This window comes from Misgurnus anguillicaudatus, chromosome 18, assembly GCF_027580225.2.
Source record: "Misgurnus anguillicaudatus chromosome 18, ASM2758022v2, whole genome shotgun sequence".
NCBI classification, from domain to species: Eukaryota; Metazoa; Chordata; class Actinopteri; order Cypriniformes; family Cobitidae; genus Misgurnus; species Misgurnus anguillicaudatus.
The window spans coordinates 38,377,997-38,398,285 of NC_073354.2; the positions used below are offsets into that span (position 1 = coordinate 38,377,997).

Below are 20,289 nucleotides of genomic sequence, written 5' to 3' on the forward strand. Positions count from 1 at the left end.
TTAGAGTTTATTAATGATTGTTGACCATATGTGCTTACTCAAAACTAACTCTACCTAATGGTTTCGCAGACCTTCAAAGGGTTAATGATAAAATATTTAAACTGCTTTATTTGGCAACATCTCAATCACCTTATTGTGAATTATTTCTCTCACTGCTTAGAAAATGATAGTTATTGTTTAAGTAAATTTGTATTTTAAAAACATGTAACTTTTTTCATTATATACATATTTTGCTGGAAACATTATTGTAAATAATGACATGGGAACTGCAGAAAATACTGTTTTAATTCATCAAGGCAGAGTGCAGCTGTGATGGGAATGCAAATCACATCTTGACAATTACAAAACAAAATCACACACACACACAAAACAAAACAGGCACATACAGTATAACACACACACACACACACAACAAAAAAAACACTATAATTTTCTGTGCAAAAATACATTCTTAATACAAATGCCATTCTTGCTCTTAACAACATAAACTACATTTTCGAAGTACAAGAATACACATTTTCTCATTATTGCTTGACATTTTTCTACAGTATGTCTCACACAAGACACGCATAACACAACATACATGGAGACAACCACACTGACTGTAACATGGAGAAAAACCTTTTTTTTAATGTTTCTTGTGCAAGATCATATCTATGACATTTTTACAATGCCACACAAAGTATGGGGACATCTACTACAAATCCTGTTGTGGATTATGTCAAGAGATAAAAAAGACATTTATTTAAGATGCTTAAAAGTCATTTCCAGCACATCTCAAAGTGAAGTTATAGTTTTAAGAAAAGTTCCAGCATGGTAAGTGCAGATGACACTTACAGATTTTTTTTAATGCAAATGTTATTTGCTAGACGCGTAACGACATAGAGAAAACCTCTTCATGTGTGCTCTGTCCTGCTACATTATTTAGTTGTGTTGTATTATAACTTTCATCTAACTCAACCTATGTGTGTTCAGCTCCTAAAACGTAAAAAAAGTGCTTAACTTCTCAGTAAATGGATTCACTCTCGCGAAAGTTTCCGAAAGAAAGACTGAAAGTGCTTCCGAGTCTCCTGGTGACCGCTCCGCTCCTCCAGCTCCAGTTCCATAAGGAACGCTCATAATCACGGCCCTGTTTCCTCGGACCGCCCGACTGACTCTCTTTATCGCCGGTGGGGGAAAGAATCGTCCTTCTTTCAATCTGTATGAAAACATTTACCAGATACACTATACTTTTACATGCAACCAAATAATTTGTCTGTAATCATATTGATGGCTCAATCGGATTGAAAAGCCTTCATGTAAACACCTTAATTAATACAATTGAGGTTGATCGGATGCAAATTTCAATCGTATTGAAAGCGGCGGGTGTAGTCTGATCTGTGATGCGATCATCAGGAAAAATTATGCATGTAATTATAGTATTTTCTCAATCAGATGCAAAAATGATCACAGAAACATACAATAGTAGGCAATGGCAACACACATTATTAATGGGGTCACGCGCTGTACATTCTGTAGTGTTCATGACGTCTTTCATAACATTACATAAAGTAATAAAATAAATAGCGTTGTGCCTTTCGAAAATTCTGTTTCCAGTGCCTATATCTGAAAACTTCTTCTTATGAAAAACTTTTATCCACATTTTTATCTACATTTATCCAGAGATAAAGCGTGAACTTGACGAGACATGCTGTACGCTGCGTTGCCAAGTCCTCTGCTTTTTTGCAGACTTCAGATTTGGGCCACTTTTAAACCGTTTCAATGAGTTAATTTTTTCCGTTGATTATTTATTGATATTTGGGGCTGTGAATAGTCATTGGGATGCTTTTGGGCTAGTTTTGAATGTCCATTGGACTGGTTTTGAAACGGAAATCTAGCAACCCTGGCTGTGCGCTTGCAAAGACGGTTGGATTGGATTATGTAGAATGTACAGTCACCTAAAGGATTATTAGGAACACCATACTAATACTGTGTTTGACCCTCTTTCACCTTCAGATCTGCCTTAATTCTATGTGGCATTGATTCAACAAATTCTTTAGAAATGTTGGCTCATATTGATAGGATAGCATCTTGCAGTTGATGGTGATTTGTGGGATGCACATCCAGGGCACGAAGCTCCCGTTCCACCACATCCCAAAGATGCTCTATTGGGTTGAGATCTGGTGACTGTGAGGACCATTTTAGTACAGTGAACTCATTGTCATGTTCAAGAAATCAATTTGAAATAATTCGAGTTTTGTGACATGGTGCATTATCCTGCTGGAAGTAGCCATCAGAGGATGAGTACATGGTGGTCATAAAAGGACGGACATTGCAGAAACAATGCTCAGGTAGACCGTGGCATTTAAACAATGCCCAATTGGCACTAAGGGGCCTAAAGTGTGTCAAGAAAACATCCCCCACACCATTACACCACCACCAGCAGCCTGCACAGTGGTAACAAGGCATGATGGATCCATGTTCTCATTCTGTTTACACCAAATTCTGACTCTACCATCTGAATATCTCAACAGAAATTGAGACTCATCAGACCAGGCAACCTTTTTCCCGTCTTCAACTGTCCAATTTTGGTGAGCTCGTGCAAATTGTAGCCTCTTTTTCCTATTTGTAGTAGAGATGAGTGGTACCCGGTGGAGTCTTCTGCTGTTGTAGCCCATCTGCCTCAAGGTTGTGCGTGTTGTGGCTTCACAAATGCTTTGCTGCATACCTCGGTTGTAACGAGTGGTTATTTCAGTAAAAGTTGCTCTTCTATCAGCTTGAATCAGTCGGCTCATTCTCTTCTGACCTCTAGCATCAACAAGGCATTTTCGCCCACAGGACTGTCGCATACTGGATGTTTTTCCCTTTTCACACCATTCTTTGTAAACCCTAGAAATGGTTGTGCGTGAAAAGTAACTGAGCAGACTTTAACCGCATTCCCCACATGGCCTTGTTGTTTTCGTTATTACTTTCGAGTTATTACTTTAAGATGAAGTTTTTTGGAAGAATGTCCAGTGATGAATCATGTACATTCAGACCAGGTGAAGTGTGATGTCATGCCGTCTTGTGTTTGCTGATTTTGACGTCTACATACCTCTTGCGTTTGTAGACAGATGACATCGAGTTCTAGTCCTTTCTCCGTGCAGCTCTTCAGCATGTGAACGACCTCAGCATGCTCCGCCCACCTGCAGTCTGAACCGTTCACAGCTATGATATAATCGCCCTCACAGAGCCCCGCCTCCTAAAATATGAAATGTAATGTATGATGATTTTACAAAGCATTACAGCCCATAATTTCACAAACGTTCACTGAAACATGGCCTTAACTTTACGTACCGCAGCACATCCCCCTGGCAACACCCCGGCAACCAGAACTGGTGAATCACCTCGAAGTGTGAGGCCAAGTCCCGCCTCTCCTCGAACCAAGAACGCGTGACGCCTCACCCATCGGTTTCGAGCAGAAAACACATGTAGCGGACCCTGTACAACAGAGCCGAATGTCACACAGTTCTGTATTATCGACGCTATTGGCATCTATAAGTGTGTATGTTGTGTAAGTTACCAGTCGATGGAAAATATCAGTCACTCTGACAGCACTGAAATCTGGAGTTTTAATATCAGGCTTCTGCTGTGTGTGAGCTGTAGGAGACACAGAAACGATACGATTAGTAGTTGTAAACGTATTGTAGACCGCGAGCCTTCATGCATCCTCATTGTAGATGATAGATCAGCATGTTACTCACATTGAATCTCCGGAGCTTCAGCAACTTCACAAAAATCATCTTCCTGATCAATATCCGAGTATTTTTCCAGGGATCGTGAGTGAGCCTGCGACAGAACTTCCTGTAGGATGTCCATCTTACGCAGCATTTTACACACGCCATGAAGACGCAGGGCTTCCTCGTGTCTTATGATGGCTTTACGCAGATGAGCTTTACCTGAATGATCCAAACAAACATCATTAAGACCATCAACCCAGACTTTAACTACAGCTTGGCAGTCAAAAGACTAACCGAGTCTCTGTTTGTGCTCTGGATCCTGAAGGTTTAGTCTGTCGGGGGGTCTGGTGTGAATCTGTACAAGAGCTTTAATCTCTCGACCGTCATCATCTTCACCTATCAAACCTGAAGAGACAAAAATCCATCATATTAGCCTGTTTAAGGCAACATGAAACAGCACTAGTAAAGTATGTTTCATTTTGATTAGTTATTTTTCTTGGATGAATCTTTCCATTAAATTTTTATTTATGTCTTAAAGGCCCATATTAGGGCCCTATAAAATCCGTTTTATTTTTTCCCAAATTCCGTTTTATTTTTTCCCAAATTCCGTTTTCTCCGTTTTAATTTTTGCAAATTCCGTTTTATCCGTTTTAATTTTTGGCAATTATATTTTTTACCCTTTACTTTTATTTTAGTCATAAAAAGAGTGTGCCTTTAATGTTAATGATTAAAATGTAAATGATTCGGGGGAAAAACTGGATAACAGGATTACTTAAAGGGGAATTCCAATCTAGACATTTTAGCCTGTTATCACGGGTAATTTATGTCCATTTTGCATTTTACATGAGGAAAAAAAAAGAAATTTTCACGATTTTACTTATAAGATTGATAGTGTGTCGAAGCGGAATTTTCGTAACGGTCTTTAATGGACTCAATTAACCAGAATGCACTGCGCGAAACTGAATCATTAGCTCCACCCACCAACCACTGTTCGATGCAGTCTTCAGGTTTGTTCGACTACATGCGGCGCCGCAGGAACCGACAGCCAGATGACGTCGAGGTTCTGCGAGAGCGATTTAAAAGCAAACTCCTCCATATGATTTCGCGAATCGCTCTCGCGGCACCTCGACGCCATCCGGCTGTCGACTCCTGCAACGCCACATGAAGTCCAACAAGCCTAATAACAACTTTTACAGCTCAACTTGCTCTCAAATCAACTCAAGTCAACTTGATGTTAGCCGGCAGACAAACCCATCCAAAGAGTAACTCCGCTTTAACCGTCTCTGAAGGGGAAATCACCAAAACCCTTGATAAAAGATTACTAGAAAGAACCTGTGCAGTAGGCTATGTGGATGTAAGGACAACAAATTCAGGCCACCGGGAGTTTTATTGTTGACATCAACGCGACCCTCAGCTGACAAACCACTCGAAATTTTGAATATGCAGCCAGCACTTTCGTCAGGAAGATTTTGAGTATTGTTTTCAGCCCAGTTTTTCCGCGGACTCAGGTAATGTAAAATTGTAAAAATATCTAAAACATCATTTGGCTTAGTTGTTGCTTGTTTTGTGTAACTATGGTAAACATACTACGTAGAAAGTTATTATCATGTTGTTGTTATTATGAACACGAGCAAAGCAAGCTCCTGTGCAGCTGTCAATCAAAGAACGTTATCATCTTCTGTCAATCATCTCGCCTCAAGACCCGCCCCCATTTAGAACGTTCAGAATTATGTAGTCGTGCATTTTTCTTCCAGTGATTTGATGACGCGTCAAATCCCCATTACTGTAGCAGTTAAAAGCTTTAATTTTTAAAATGGAGTTAGTACATTTGATGGCAGCGCAATCAAGTACATGTATGTCATGAAATATAGTGTTGGAGCATAATGTTGTTTTAGGCTGGACTTCCGCTTTAATGACTATAAAAGATGCATTTACACACGCACATACACACGCACGCGCGCGCGCGCACACACACAACTCAATTCAATGCATTGTTTTTTAGTGTTGTTGCAGGAGGCTACAACAAGGTGTCAACGCAGTGGTGCCTTCAGAAGTGCCTTAAACACATCAATCCAGCGGAACGCGATCCATATTTTATACACAATCGCTTGAAATGCATATAACTTTACAAACATACACAGGATAGTGATCTGACTTAGGACAGCATGATCACGCAGCTCTTTGCACGTGTGAGCAAAAGAGAGACAGAGAGCGGCGCCATGATGCAGATGATTATATTTTAAATGCGAGGGATAGTTAGTTTGCCTCAGCTCGCTTGAAATGCATAAAACTGAACGAATACATGAGGATTTGTGTTCGCACTTCGGACAGATGCGTGAGCGCGTGCACATGAGAGAGGTACAGTGAGACAGACGTGGATGAGAGAGTGCATGTATCTTTGCGCTCACCGTGAACAGTGTGTTGACAAAACTTCCAAAATAACAGTTCTCCAGTCACATAAAAGTCATGTGAGACCTGCTCGGAACCAAGTGCTTAGCGTCGAATTTCTTAATTTTTTCGCTGACGAAAGCAGAGTCGTGGAGAGCCGCTTCGCCATGGTTTCAGTGTTTTGGAGGAGGTCTGAAACGACGGGAGGGGGCGTGTCGCCCAGATTTACTTCCCCCGGTCTGCATTTCCCCCAGAAATACGTTTGTCTCCCACACAAAAACATAATTTTATTCAAAATATGTAAAATTCCGCAAAATTCCGCGTTAATACTAGATTCCGTGTTAATTAGCCAATTCCGCTAGCCTGACGTTGTCATACTCAATTCTAGTCAGAATTTGAGTCTGATACCGCTCCATTGAGCTATAATTATGAGGCGTGTCTCAACCGAAAAATGCCTCTGCACTCAATTGGATAGACCTACGACCAATCAGAGCAACCGAGTGTGTAACGTATGTTGAAATTACGTCTTTGCAGCCTGACCGAACTGGTAGTTATTCGCTACAATGACACTAACATTGTGATTATACTGAGTTAGCGAATGTACATCAACACCTATTATGTTTACAACATTTCGTTTATATCACAACATGAAGTATTTACTAAGTCATAGAGTAAGACTATCTCTTACCGTTTGTACGTTAGGTGAACTTCATCCACGACGATACCCATTACGTTTGCTTGAAAATATTGGAGCCTAGCATGTCCCTCCACTTATTCAGCAACCACAATTCCGGGCTTCCGAAAAGAAGCTGGCAACGACCGCTAATTATATCCATCTCGTCATGCACACTGAGTTGCATCGCCGTGATAACGTTAGCCATTTCAGTTGCGACCAACTTTTGCCGAATAGGAAGGACGGCAAAAACATCAACAAATGCCTTGCTCGCGTTTCTCTGAGTCTGTTCTAAAAGATATCGACAGAGCATTGATTTTAAAAGAGGAACAATGTCAGAATCCACACATCTGAACTCTACAGCGGCAGCCATTCAACACACGCGCTCTTTGGTGACGTGGTTCATTACGTTACTGTTGATTATCTGTCCATCATCGTATAAAGCCCGCCCTGACAATTTGATTGGTTCGCCCAGCTCTAGTCCTAGCATAGCAGCACCTCAACGGAAAAACGCCAGACCGATCTTCCCGTTCTCAAATTCTTGTGGGCGGGGCTAAGATCGGCTGGCACCCAGGCTACAATTCCGCGATTCCGTCCGCGATTCCGTGATCGCGGAAATTATAGGGCCCTACCATATGACATTGCTAAAAGAACATTACTTTGTGTATTTGGTGTAATGCAATGTGTTTACGTGGTTTAAAAAAACATTATTTTCCACATACTGTACATTATCCTCTATGCCCCACCTTTCTGAAACACAATGATTTTTTACAAAGCTTATCATTCTGAATAGCGCAGTGTGCTCTGATTGGTCATCTATCCAGTGCATTGTGATTGGCCGAATACCTCAAGTGTGTGATGGAAATGTTACGCCCCTTACCAAAAAACAGCGTCTCCACAACATGGCAGTGGGGGCAATACTACAGCAAGAGTAAAAGTGAACCTTCTTTTTTGTGTGTATACATTTGGGCGGTGTTATGCAAATCTTCACACACTGTTGTGTGGTTTTGTAGGTGTGTGTTTGAATCAGGCTTTTTAGGATAAGCATTTGCTTTTACACTGCAAAAAAATAAAAAATGTCTTACTTCGTATTTTTGTCTTGTTTTGAGTACAAATATCAAATTCAAGAAAATAAGAGTTGTTTTTAGACAAAAAATGTCAAATTTAAGTGAATTTGTGCATAAAACAAGCAAAAAATCTGCCAATAGGGGTAAGCAATTTTTTTGCGAATTTTTCTTGAATTAAAAAAGTAGAAAAAAAATTGGCTTACCACATTGGTAGATTATTTTGCTTTTCAGATTTTTTTTCTTAGGTCATTTTACTCAAGAAAATGCATCTTGATTTAAGATTTTTTTATATTTGTACTAGGGATGTCAATTTATGCAATTCACCATATTCCATGATCGTTTAAATTAACGATCAATCAATCGAATAATCGTTGATTGTAATAGTGCAATAAGCCTTTACTGCAGTGGCATATAGACAATGACATGAAAGTGTGTGTAAAAACACCAGCTTCCTCACGCAAATTAAATGATTTTTATTTTGTCTAAATAACATGCTAAGAGAGACTGTAAAATAAGTCGGTTTTACCGTATTTTTCGATCTATAAGCCGCACCGGAGTATAAGCCACATTATTCAAAAATGCGTCATTAAGATGAAATAGCATATATAAGTCACAGTGGACTATACGTCACGTTTATTTACAAAATCCAAGCAGAAGAACAGACATTTTATCTGGAAAGACAAGTTATTCAACTAAACAATAGAAGACCGCAGAACAGCAGACTGAATAGATGTCTGTACGTTAAAGTAATATTATCAGTTATATAAACGATAAACCATAGCATGCAGAACTTAACCAAACAAGCCAACTAGCGTGAAGTTCGCAGACTCGTCATTCCACATCACTGAATTTATTGAATTACATAAATACAGAAGCAGCATATAGCGGACTCTTGCAGCTGTAGACGGTAATGATGTCTCTTGGCTCATAAATGTCAAAATTAATTCATACTGACTTATAAGGTGCACCTGACTAGAAGACGCAGCACCAGCCAAGTTATGAATAAAAACCGCGGCTTATAGACCGAAAAATACGGTAATAAAATCAATTTAAACTTATCGCGCAATGAAATATAATGACTAATAGACACTCCGCCTTGTCGCAGGTAAGTCCAATGTCAGAATAAAGATTTCATTATCATCAACTGTTATTTTTCTAGTTGTTCGTCTTGCTTTTCAAGGTGTTGATACACTGTTTGTTTAAGAACAATAGAAGAATTAAAAGAATTTAAGATTACATTTTAATCTATTCATTCAAAACGGCTTCTGGTTTCCTTCCCTGTGTATAGCAGCGTTAGCAGCATTTTAATGCTAAGCTTGCATGCTTCACTAGAGAGGGTCTTTGCTTTCAGTATCCTGACCGTATTTGCATTTTCTGTATCAGACCCTATCAGATCCACTGGGGATGCCATTTCTTTGCATTAGCAGCCAGTCTCATTTCGCATGATGTTAAAAAGCCCAGGTGCGTGCTTGCATCGAGCATCTGTGTGATCATGACTAGTTTAACTTCTGCGCACTCGCTTCATTTTTTTTCTTCGTCTGTATGTATTTTGCGTAGTCGCCGCACACGTGACCATAGTTAAGTTATTGATTTAATTCTCATCGACAATTAATCGAAAATCAATTAATTATTAACATCCCCAATTTGTACTATAAACAAGACAAAAATACTAAGAAAAAATATTTTTTTGCAGTGTATAAAGAATATCTCTTAGGGTTTGAGACTTTACAGATCTTCTTAACAGCTTTTAACACTCCAAAGAGAAATATGAAATCGCATCATATGACCCCTTTAATGTTTTGGTCATCTGAATGACACAGAATATGGAGCAGCTCACCTGAGCAGTCACACAATGCCACAGCAGTGTAGTAATGGGCCAAAGCTCGGAAATGATGAGTTTTGACCTGAACCATTGAGATCCAGGAGAAAGGAACATAGTCTTTTAGTAACGGTACTGACATCGCCTGAAGAACCAGAGAATACACGTCTGATACCTGCACGCACACAATAAAGTTATGTGAGGGTTAGGTTATGAGAACCATTTCTTCTTAAAAGATCTTTGTGTGTTTGTTTGTACCCTTGCTGCCTCCTGGGCTGCTTGCAGAAGCTCATGAAGTTTTTCTTCCTGCATGTTCAGTACGACTTTTTCACACACACACTCCTGAACCTGCCAACAACAGACGAGAAGTGTACATACAATCCAAAATGAAATCATATTACATGTTCAATTAAGGTTTAAGACCATTTAGATAAAACCACTTGTGATGCACGTTAAAGTAATATTCCACTTTCATAAAAAAATCCTGATAATTTACTCCCCCCAATGTCATCCAAGATGTTTATGTCTCTGTTCAGTCGAGAAGAAATGATGTTTTTTAAGGAAAACATTTCAGGACTTTTCTCCATATAGTGGACTTTATTGGACCTCAACAGTTTACAGCTTCAATGCAGCCCCAAAGGACTCCAAACGATCCCAACCGAGGGTCTTGCCTAATGAAACATCTTGCATCTGCCGTGTGACGCACCAGCGTGACCTTTCATATTACGCAATCACGTCAAAAGGTCATGCATGACGTATGCGAAACAACTGTGTCAGTGTTCATAAGTGTGGAGAAAGAGGGGCGATCAGATGTTGCTGCATGTGGAGTGATTCTAATTAATGTCTTTGTGTTTATTGTTTAAAATGGTTCGCAAGTGTGCATTTCACATGTAGCACGTCACCTTTCCGTGTGATTACACAATGCATAAGGTTGCGCTGGGGGGTCACACGGCCCCAGTTGTTGTTTATAAAACTCTTATGTCTTGGTTGGGATCATTTAGAGCCCTTCAAAGCCGCAATGAAACTGCAAACTGTTGAGGTCCACTAAAGTCCACTATATGGAGAAAAATCCTGATATGCTTTCCCCAAAAAAGGTCATTTCTTCTCGACTGAACAAAGACATAAACATCTTGGAAGACATGGGGGTGAGGAAATGATCATGATTTATGAAAGTTGAGTAATTCTTTAACACTTTTCGTTGTTACCTGAGCAACCATAAGCCGGACCAGCATGCTGAGAGCAGAGCTGCTCATATCCAGACTGGGTGCATGAGAGAAATTCTCCTGCAGATAAAGAAATGCACCTGTACACACAAACACACATCAGTGCATTTCATATAAGCACTTAAATCATACTAGTACTTAAAAATCATCACTGCAACGGTGCAATATAAAACATGCTCATTTTCTCGTATTTGAGGCGTGGTTTACGAATGCCCAGAGACGTTTATTGGGTGCTATGTCTATTAAATGCGTCTGTACGTAGCTCATAGCCAATCGTTTCAATTATACCAGATGACGTATGTAGAGCGACATAAATTTAAACGTCAACAACTTTAATCGTGTAAGTCTGCAGACAGCTGAAAGCTATGCAACTAAACTGGTAGCTGTATATTGATATGGAAAAGCAACACAGTGGCACTGTGACAACTACAGTACAGGCATAATGACAATATGATATTAATACCAATTACCATTTATAAATTAAATGGATGACGACGACGATGCCTAGCAGGTTGGTCCTATAAAACTCCGTGGCTATCATGCCTTGCCACATACAAACATCCTTCTTGGATATAAAATTGTTCAACGCCAAAAGTTGCTCTTTTTTTAAAAAAATAAACTTGCTTTTAAAATTACTTAGTACACTGTCTAAGGCTGCATTGAAAAGTAACTTTGCGTCTGCTACCGTGTTGGATAAACAAAACTGCTTCGGTGTGTCGCATAGACGTCGTCATCGTCTTGCTGCCTCCTCCCCAATCTGTCGGAGGGGAAAAATTGGTCCATGGTTTCGATGCTAGACTTGCAGTGAATAAATTTGGGCGCAAGGCATCATGGGGAAACCCAGGCTAATATAAAAGAGCTTTTTTGCTATTTCTGCAGAAAGTTTTGGCAAAATTCACTTTTATTTAAGGTTTATTCTCTGAATACATCAAACCAAATGAGTTCTCTAAATTAAGCCAAACCAAATTGTACTCTGAAATAAACTAAACCAACATAAACCAGATAATGTGCATGTTAGGAGCATTATTTTTTGCATATTAAATTACATATATTATTGTTTATATATCTCCATAACTGAGTCTGATGTGATACCCATCTCGATGCATAGCCTATGGTGCAATATATTAAAGATACATATAAAGAAGTCACCGATACAATGCTGTTCACCTCATTACACGATGCACTGTGGTACGATTTCGATTCGGTTCAACATGACGTCATTCAATTCAGTATGATGCAATGAAAAAATATGATGCTATGAAATTTAATATGGTACAGATAGTTTCCACACATTGGATTTGTGCATGAGCGTCAGAACCATTATAAGATGAGTTGCTACAACTTATAAAATATAGTTGAAATATGTCAACTTCATTTTCTAAGTTGTAGCAACTCATCTCTTGTCAAGATAAATAATATTAAGTTAAAATGACTTGTAAAACGGAGTTGATCAAACAAAAATGTAATTAATTTTTACAGTGTAATGATATTGGGCCCACTCCCTTTTTCTCTAATTTATCTCATTTGTCTGTTCACTTGTTAGAGCGCCGTCAGTCAAATCCATTCCACTAGAGGAATAACCTAATAAATTAAACTCCATTTCACATTTTAGCTACAGCCTTGACTTTCCTGCTGCTGCTTCCTCCAATCCATTCCACTTGACTCATTTAGAGTCCATATCATTTAAACTCCATTTTGTGTTTTCATTTCTTTCACCAACTGTACTCCCACGAGACAACAGACTAAACTTAAGGCTATAAAAGCAATGATTTAATTAAAAGAATACAAGAAAATGGCAACTACTACCAGTAAATGCTTTGGACCCACACACATTTTCCGACACCCATGGATTTGTAATTACTTGTGGATAACAGCTCCATGTTATGCTCTATGTGACTTTCATGACACGCCTCAGTTTCCTTACACTAAAAAAATGACTTTCTTACTTAGTGTCTTTGTCCCGTTTTCAGTAGACATCTCTACAAATTCCCAAATTAAGATGTACCTTGTTGATAAGCAAAATGACCCAAGAAAACAAGTCCAGTTTACAGACAAAAACCATACAATTTAAGTGAATTTGTGCTTTAAGTGAGAAATTTTTTCTTGAATCAAGTGTTTAATTATTTCAAGATTTTTTTTTCTCACCCAATTGGCAGATATTTTTGCTTGTTTTAAGCATACATTCACTTAAATTGTACAACCCCAAAACAGAAAAAGTTGGGACACAGTAGAAATTGTGAGTAAAAAAGGAATGGAATAATTTACAAATCTCATAAACTTATATTTTATTCACAGTAGAATATAGATAACATATCAAATGTTGAAAGTGAGATATTTTGAAATGTCATGCCAAATATTGGCTCATTTATGATTTCATGAGAGCTACACATTGCAAAAAAAGTTGGGACAGGTAGCAATAAGAAGCCATAAAAGTTAAATGTACATACAAGGAACAGCTGGAGGAGGACCCATGTTTCGGATTAGGAATGTTGTCCCATTCTTGTCTAAAACAGGCTTCTAGTTGCTCAACTGTGTTAGGTTTTTTTTTGTCGCATCTTCCTCTTTATGATGCACCAAATGTTTTCTGTGGGTGAAAGATCTTGACTGCAGGCGGCCATTTCAGTACTTAGATCCTTCTTCTACGCAGTCTTCATGTTGTAATTGATGCAGTATGTGGTCTGGAATTGTCATGTTGGAAAATGCAAGGTCTTCCCTGAAAGAGACGACGTCTGAATGGGATCATATGTATCTAGAACTTGGATAAACCTTTCAGCATTGATGATGCCTTTCCAGATGTGTAAGCTGCCCACGCCACACGTACTCATGCAACCCCAAACCATCAGAGATACAGGCTTCTGAAATGAGCGCTAATAACAACTTGGGTTGTCATTGTCCTCTTTAGTCCGGATGAAATGGCGTCCCAGTTTTTCAAAAAGAACTTCAAATTTTAATTCGTTGGACCACAGAACAGTTTTCCACTTTGCCAAAGTCCATTTTAAATGAGCGTTGCCCAGGGAAAACGCCTGTGCTTCTGGATCATGTTTAGATATGGCTTCTTTTTTGACCTACAGAGTTTTAGCTGGTAACAGCGAATGACAAGGTGGATTGTGTTCACTGACAATGTTTTCTGGAAGTATTCCTGAGTCCATGTTGTGATTTCCATTACAGTAGCATTCTTGTATGTGATGCAGTGCTGTCAAAGAGCCTGAAGATCACGGGCATCCGGTATGGTTTTCCAGCCTTGACCCTTACGCACAGAGATTGTTCCAGATTCTCTGAATCTTTGAATGGTATTATGCACTGTAGATGATGATAACTTCAATCTCTTTGCAATTTTTCTCTGAGAAACTCAGAAAACTATTTTTCGCTGCAGCATTGGGGGAATTGGTGATTCTCTGCCCATCTTGACCTCTGAGAGACACTGCCACTCTGAGAGGCTCTTTTTATACCCAATCATGTTGCCAATTGACCTAATAAGTTGCAAATTGGTCTTTCAGCTGTTCCTTGTGTGTACATTTACATTTTCTGGCCTCTTGTTGCTGCCTGTCCCAGCTTTTTTTGGAATGTGTAGCTCTCATGAAATCCAAAGTGAGCCAATATTTGGCATGACATTTCAAAATATCTTACTTTCAACATTTGATATGTTGTCTATGTTCTACTGTGGGTGGAATATAAGTTTGTGAGATTTGTGAATTGGTCCATTCCTTTTTTGCTCACAGTTTCTACTGTGTCCCAACTTTTTCTGTTTTGGGGTGGTATGTTTTTTTTTATCTAAAAACTACACTTATTTTCTTGGGTCATTTGCTCATCAAGAAAAAGCATCTTAATTTAAAAATGTTTAGATATTTCTTCTGAAAACAAGACAAACATATTAAGTAAGAAAGTCATTTTTTGCAGTGTAGTGTTATGATACACCAGCAGGTGGTAAATTATTAATAATAAATATTTTTTATTTATGTAATAGTTTTTTGTTAGTTTTTTTGCAAAAAACCGATGCAAAATATGTTAGAAACAATGCATCGTGATGCAAATGCTAATTTGTATCCAATGCACAGTTTTTAAACCCGAAGCATCACATCATTAATTTTTTATGCAGATGCACTGAGCAAATCGGGGAATCTTTACATCCCTCTTATATATTATAGCATATTGACTTTTTTCATGCTAACTTCGCTCTAGGGGCTATGTAAGTACCATTAAAGTTTTAAAACAATCATTTCACAGTCAAATTCACACAGACTGCTTGAAGTAGTCATGATTTTTCACGTGACTTCCGTAAAATCGTGATGTCAGGAACACTCAGTCACCACCTTCAGTCACCACCCCTAGCACTGTCACCATCCACCGCCCCGCCCCCTTTTTTTTCAAACACCCCCCCCCCCCAAGAATAGACCCTTTTACTGTTTGTACACAATGATGACATGGCAGCGTATGTGCGCGCATTTTGGCAACGTAAGTATGGCAAGAATCAACAGTGAAGCAACACAGACAGAGAAAGTTATTTTAAAAAGTTGACTTTTTCAACACAGCTACCAGATCCGTGTTTTATAGTGGAGTGGATAGAAGACGTTAGCAGATGACCAAATATAAAGTGGCCAGATACATATATACGTATATTATATTAGTGCAACCAAACGCAACAACCAGACATTTTGATGCTGGGAAACCGTTTTAATAAACTTACTGAGCTGCTAACATGCAGGCTATTTGATCACGTGCGTTGTAAGTGTCTATATTGCACCATGTGAGAAACTAACATCACTATGTGCGGCCCGCTTTATTACTTATCACAGACAGGTATTCAGACAGACAGTACCTGCAGCTCTCTGGAAAGCATCAATAGCGTCCTGGATGCCAGTCAATGTGGAACGATCCTGTCTGGCTCCAATCTGAGTATAAAGAGCTCCGATGTTGAATAAAACGCTCGCTTTCTCAAACGCCAGCGCTCTCTGTACTGAAGGCACGCCGGTCAGCGAATCATACCTGCAGTAAGAGTAAACATGATCTATTATAATCCAGCTCTACACAAACACACACTGATGTATTTGATATGCTGTAACGCATCTGTCACCAGTGGAAATGAATTCCCAGAGTTCTGTGCGGCGAGTAGAAACGCTGATCCAGGAAATAAAGCTGATTGTAATATTCCATCAGCAGTTCCTGACCCGATTCATCCCGACTGGGAGTTCGCATGGCCTGAGGACAGATCAGGTGTACGTCTAAGTCACTGTCGGAAAAATAATATTTTGCCTCTTTGTGACGACTCTAGCGCTCACCTGTCTTAGAGTCGTAAACTCATGGATCTCATTCAGATATAGAGAGGCATCTTCACCAAAATGTTCACTGATAAAATCCTGATGAGAGAGAGTAAACGTGTTATAAATCTGTTTAAAGCATCTTCAGTATGGTACGTGTGAATTTAGGCCGGTGAAGATTCATCTCACCTGAAGAGGAACAGTCATGTCAATCTCTTTAGTCTCTTTCAACCCCAGTGGAATCATGGGAACATTTAGTGTCTCGCTGTAACAGAAAGATGATTCGTCTGTAATGCCTGCCAGTTCAACAGAGGTCATGGTGCGTTCACACCAGACGCGAATGAAGCATTAAGCAATAGTGATTTACATGTTAAGTCAATGCAAAAACGTGATAGACATCTTGTGCGAGTTAAAAAGTCTGAACTTTGCCGGATATTCACACCACATTACCAATCAGGAGCTTGCTCTAGTAGTGACACGATTGCGACGTAGCGAGCTGGGGCAAAAATACGAAATAACAATGGACGACAAAATCATAAATATATATATATATTCTGGTGTCTGGTGTGAAGGCGCAGTCAGACATCTGGTCAAAACTCTAAATGACTAGTAGACATCCACTGAGTCGCAAAATTAAACATATAGACACCAAATGACTTTTTAAGTGATTCTAGGTGGTTTTAAACATGCACTTCATTTCACTACTATGACTTAACAAAATATAAAGTGTGTAAGTTTCTCGTTTTCAAACCTCTCGGTCTGGTAAACATTCATGCTGCTGTTCAGTTCCTCGAGTTCTTCTTTGAGAAGCTGAAGGTTTGAGTTGACAAAGCTTAACTCTAATGCTACCGTCTCCTTCACCTTCTGATTACTGCTGGCCCTGGAAATATTGAATAGCAAATTTAAGAACCACAGCATGATATACAGTACACCCCTCCCAAAATACACAATCGCGGCACATAAACAGGGTGGATCAGAGGATCTTTCCTGTTAGTTCTGGGTCATGCTGGGTGTTTTTCACACTACTGTATGTGTATTTGTAGAGAGCGTGCACCTGTATATAAGTCAAACACACATACACTGATATACCTGTAGAGATTTTCTGCTCCGGTGCGTAGAAGAAGCTCACGGTTGATCTGTTGGTTCAGTTTAGCTCTCCGCTGTTGCAGTTTGCTGCGCTGGGTTGAAACAAGAGGGTCACATCCCTTAAACACACAAACACCCGTCATATAATCACCTGCAATATGTATCTATGGCTGTGGTTCTGAATCTTCTTTGACTTCAGGGCCCCCTAATCAAAAGTTCTACCTAATAAAATATTCTAGATATTTGAAATACAGAGTTTCTTTTTTTTAGGGATGCACTGAGACAAAATCTCTGTGCCGATACAGATATTTGATTACTAATGCTGCGTTCAGACCAGCCGCGGTAGGAATTTCAAGCGTGAGTGATTTTAATGTTAAGTCAATGTAAAGACACGTTGACGCGCGTCTGAAGGTCTCGCGGCGCGAATGAGCCAGTTAGCGCTGGGCAGTAACCAATCAGGAGCTGTAGTAGTGACGTGATTACAGGACGCGAGCGGAGTCGCAGAAGCCCCTCCCATGATGCGAATTTCCGTGTGAATGTCTCGATGACTAAAATTTCACGCGCGAATGAAGCGAGTCTCAAAATGTTCAAGCGGCAAACTAGATGCGGTAGACGCGAATTTGACGCCTTAAAGGAATAGTCTACTCATTTTCAATATTAAAATATGTTATTACCTTAACTAAGAATTGTTGATACATCCCTCTATCATCAGTGTGCGTGCACATAAGCGCTGGAGCGCGCTGCGACGCTTCGATAGCATTTAGCTTAGCCCCATTCATTCAATGGTACCATTTAGAGATAAAGTTAGAAGTGACCAAACACATCAACGTTTTTCCTATTTAAGACAAGTAGTTATACGAGCAAGTTTGGTGGTACAAAATAAAACGTAGCGCTTTTCTAAGCGGATTTAAAAGAGGAACTATATTTTATGGCGTAATAGCACTTTTGGGAGTACTTCGACTCGCCTGAAAAGTCCGCTCCCCTTCTCCCTCTCATAATGGGAGAGGGAGGGTGTTACTGCGCCGAGTCGAAGTACTCCCAAAAGTGCTATTACGCCATAATATATAGTTCCTCTTTAAAATCCGCAGCGCGCTCCAGCGCTTACGTGCACGCACACAGATGATAGAGGGATGTATCAACTCTTCTTAGTTAAGGTAATAACATATTTTAATATTGAAAATGAGTAGACTATTCCTTTAAACGCGTCTGGTGTGAACCCTCGGTTAGAATGACATCTGCCGATACCGATAGATACTGATAGTTTGTTTTTTACTTTGTTTCAAACTATTATCCTAGATATAATCTGCCCTGATCATCAGATGTTTTTAAACAATCGGCAGATGTCCGCCAGTGGGAAAAATAGCTTTTATATGCCGATACCGATTATAGGCCAATACATTGGTGGATCCTTTGTTTTTTGGTTTATTTTCATGCTTGTTTTAAGTCATCTTAAGGCACCTTTGTAAATTTGTTTAGATCCCTTGTAGGAGTTGAAAACACGGATCTATTGGATCCAATTAAACTTTTTTTTTCAAACATTCATTTTAACCATTTGGTTATGTATACTTGACATGTATAGGTAGTTGATGAAAACATTTAAATGGCTTAAATACCCTTAGACATAAACAGACCTATAGTCTGTATCAGCTCCCACTAATTAATTTTCATTTTCATTAAAATAACAAGAGTATTGTGCTGGTACCATGGTAAAGTAATGGTAAAATATCAGATGGTTATAATAGTACTTTAATTTATACCAAGGTACTAAACAATTATCCATATAACGGTATGGTAAATGGTACTCTTCATATACACTTTGCAATAACATGCCCAAAACACCTTGGGTCTAGTTTTTTTTTTTTTTTTTTAAGTTATTCTCTAAAGTCCTGGAATACAATATGAATTTATAAACTATGGTATTAGCATAAGAGCATTTGAAAAACCTCACTGAAAAAAAATCCACACTTACCTTCCGGACGGATTCTGTTGAACCCTTCTCCTCAGCTTTGAGTCCAGTTATATCGTCATCTGATCCAGAATCAGACATCCTTAATTCACCCAAAGGCAACATTGTCTTTACACCTGTAACAAAAACGCTCGTGCACAGGCGCGTGCACTCACAACAACGCAACGGGTCGCGTGCACATTACAAAACTGCGCACGTTTAACCGTAAATCCCCCCAAACACAGCCATTAGATAAACTCCACTTTATCTGCTTCCTTCCGCTCACTTCATGAAATATTGACACGATCTTACCGCTGCTTGTGTGTGAATACATTTAATTTATATCCATAATCCGATCTTTAAACAATTTTACACGAAATAAAAAATCCACTTGTTGCTGTACGCGTACGAGCCGCAGCTGATCTCTCTAGACTAGACTCCAGTCGGAGTGATTCAACCAATAGAAACGCGCCTTTTCTGACTGACATGTACACTGGCAAATCACAGATCGAAAATAGATCGGACTGACAGCTGAAAGAGCCAATAAGCGGGCAGCGGTGGGACTAAGGGTGATTTGGAGCGGAAAAATATAATGGTTACCCCTAGCAACACCAAGGCATCCGCGAGTGAGAGATTCGATAATAAAGGCCTGATAAAAACAACATTCATCCAATTGAAATGATATTTTTATGTATGAGACTTTATGTAGATTACATTTTTACAGACTCTAAAATTGACACCAAATTAAATCTACACTGTCGTTTAAGATATTGATAGTTTAATTCGACCTATTCATAATACATTTTAAATAATGCTATAAATTACACTGGATAACATTTATTATATGGATTATTTTTCAAAAACCAAACTAAATCTATTAGTACCACAAAGGAAGCAAATGTAAGAGAAGGTTAGGTTATTTACAGGCAGTGTTCGGATTGAGGGGGGGGCTGGGATGGTCCAGCGCCTCCTTCTAAGCATTGATGGACCCCGATAAAGCATAAAAATTAGGGGATACCCTGATTTTTATTCAAATTAAAATACTAACTGTTACATTAATTTAAAATTCTTGTGCTGTGCTGCCACAAAGCGATACTGGCCATTATTTGTCCCAATTTCGCAATAAACTAATTCA

At 39.1% G+C, this 20,289-nt stretch overlaps 1 protein-coding gene across 1 annotated transcript; it reads right to left on the reverse strand.

The window, feature by feature from the left end:
• Nucleotides 1-267: 267 nt before the first annotated feature.
• On the reverse strand, nucleotides 268-19,748 carry rhpn1 (rhophilin, Rho GTPase binding protein 1). Its single transcript, XM_055185647.2, has 16 exons — nucleotides 19,179-19,748; nucleotides 17,213-17,328; nucleotides 16,875-17,003; nucleotides 16,313-16,388; nucleotides 16,145-16,222; nucleotides 15,940-16,064; nucleotides 15,685-15,851; nucleotides 10,851-10,948; nucleotides 9,904-9,993; nucleotides 9,664-9,820; nucleotides 3,993-4,103; nucleotides 3,723-3,917; nucleotides 3,542-3,618; nucleotides 3,316-3,459; nucleotides 3,074-3,220; nucleotides 268-1,198 (listed from the first exon to the last, which is right to left on the reverse strand). Exons 1-16 carry the CDS (start codon nucleotides 19,278-19,280, stop codon nucleotides 1,007-1,009), a joined length of 2,004 nt encoding a protein of 667 aa, XP_055041622.2. The 5' UTR covers nucleotides 19,281-19,748; the 3' UTR covers nucleotides 268-1,006.
• Between the last annotated feature and the right edge of the window lie 541 nt (nucleotides 19,749-20,289).

Bases quoted from the DNA above. Each gene is read 5' to 3' on its own strand.
- rhpn1 (XM_055185647.2), bottom strand. From the start codon at position 19,280: ATGTTGCCTTTGGGTGAATTAAGGATGTCTGATTCTGGATCAGATGAC. The intron at 17,004-17,212 runs GTATATCAGTGT...CAATATTTCCAG, and splicing joins GGAGCAGAAAATCTCTACAG to GGCCAGCAGTAATCAGAAGG. The intron at 15,852-15,939 runs GTGACAGATGCG...CTCTTACTGCAG, and splicing joins CTGGGAATTCATTTCCACTG to GTATGATTCGCTGACCGGCG.